This window comes from Atta cephalotes, assembly GCF_000143395.1.
Source record: "Atta cephalotes unplaced genomic scaffold scaffold00080, whole genome shotgun sequence".
NCBI lineage: Eukaryota > Metazoa > Arthropoda > Insecta > Hymenoptera > Formicidae > Atta > Atta cephalotes.
Window position 1 is genome coordinate 122,562 of NW_012130144.1, and position 1,601 is coordinate 124,162.

Genomic DNA, 1,601 nt, shown 5'->3' on the forward strand with positions numbered 1-1,601 from the left:
TGTGTGTGTGTGTGTGTGTGTGTGTGTGTGTGTGTGTGTGTGTGTGTGTGTGTGTGTGTAATGCGTGCGTGTGTAATGCGTGCACACAACTCACTTTCCTATATATCAGTATACAAAACAAAAAACACATATACACATGTGCAATTGATTCGTACACATATATAAATACATTTAAATAAGAACCGTACTTTTAATAATTAATGATCGTGACAGGATCGTGTCAGAAACGAAGTCGATATTGCAAGAGAATGAAAATAAATTAACTATGAAATTTTTGCATCAATTATCATATTTAGAAAAATGCATAAAAGAAGCTTTGCACTTGCATAATGTCGCATTTTTTATATCACGTGTATGTGAAGAAGATGTAAAATTACGTACGTATTAAACCAAACTCTTATTATATTTATAAATTTATTTTATTTTTAAATATATTATTCAATATCTTAGATAGCAAAGTAATGTTTCGGAAATATTGCTATTAGATGTAGCTTTGTAGATATATAAGAACTAAATAATGCAAGATTTCTATTTCAAAAATTCAAAAATTTCTATGTTTTATTAATAATACTTACATATCCAAAATAAAATAAAATATTTCATCCAAAACATACCAAGTATAAAACTACTATGTATAACAGCATAAAATATTAAAAAAAGAAACAATATTATTCAGAAAATTAAAATAATTATTACATTTTTTATTAAACAAATTTGTAAATACTCATTCCTGCGTTAAAGAGATACTCAATTTAAATTTTCTTATAATGTTTTTAATTATTATTTATAAAATATATTTTTTTTATAAATGCTTATTTTTAAAAATATGCTTTTTAGAATCATATTTAATACCTGCTGGCACCGTCCTGCATATTAATATTAATGGAGTCCACACAGATCCCAATTTTTGGAGATATTTCCAAATCCAGAGATATTTGATCCTGATAGATTTTTGCCCGAGAGGATCCGAAATCGTCACCCTTACTCATATATACCATTCAGTGCTGGATCACGTAATTGTATCGGTAAGCTATGATTTTATAAGCTGTACTCTTTTATATAAAAAAATTGCAACAAATATTAAATTATAGGCCAACGATATGCTATGCTGCAAATGAAAATGATGGTAGCTTCTTTAATACATAATTTCTATTTGGAATCCGTCGATTATATAAAGGATATTCGATTCCAGATTAATATCACAGTTCATCCTCATTCACTTCGTGTACGATTTGTTCCTGTTTTGCAAAATTAATACAAACAAAACAATAACAAATCATTCTTTCTATGCAGATACTTGTCGCTTTTTTTTTTAAAAAGCGATAAGTATCTGCATCGAAATATAAATTAGAAGTATTTTTCCTGTTTTACAAAAAATTATGTAATAACAATATAAACTTGTTTTAAAATAATTAAATGTTAAAATGCATACAGATAACTTATCTATGAAACTAACTTAAAAAATTATTTAAACATAAGTGGAGATGAGTTCATTATATCATCGGATACATATGTAGACAATGGATGGATATAAATACTACTGCATGTAAATACTAAACAAAAATGTGCGTAATTCGTTCTACAAATATATTATTCTTAAA

General features: G+C 26.3%; 1 protein-coding gene across 1 annotated transcript in view; it reads left to right on the forward strand.

The window, feature by feature from the left end:
- The window catches only part of LOC105624477 (cytochrome P450 4C1-like), a 67,687-nt gene extending 66,432 nt beyond the window's left edge, over positions 1-1,255 (forward strand). Inside the window, 5 exon segments of the mRNA XM_012205836.1 lie at positions 214-239; positions 241-377; positions 838-911; positions 914-1,025; positions 1,092-1,255. Of these exon segments, the coding sequence (XP_012061226.1) occupies positions 214-239; positions 241-377; positions 838-911; positions 914-1,025; positions 1,092-1,255 (513 nt within the window).
- Positions 1,256-1,601: the final 346 nt, after the last annotated feature.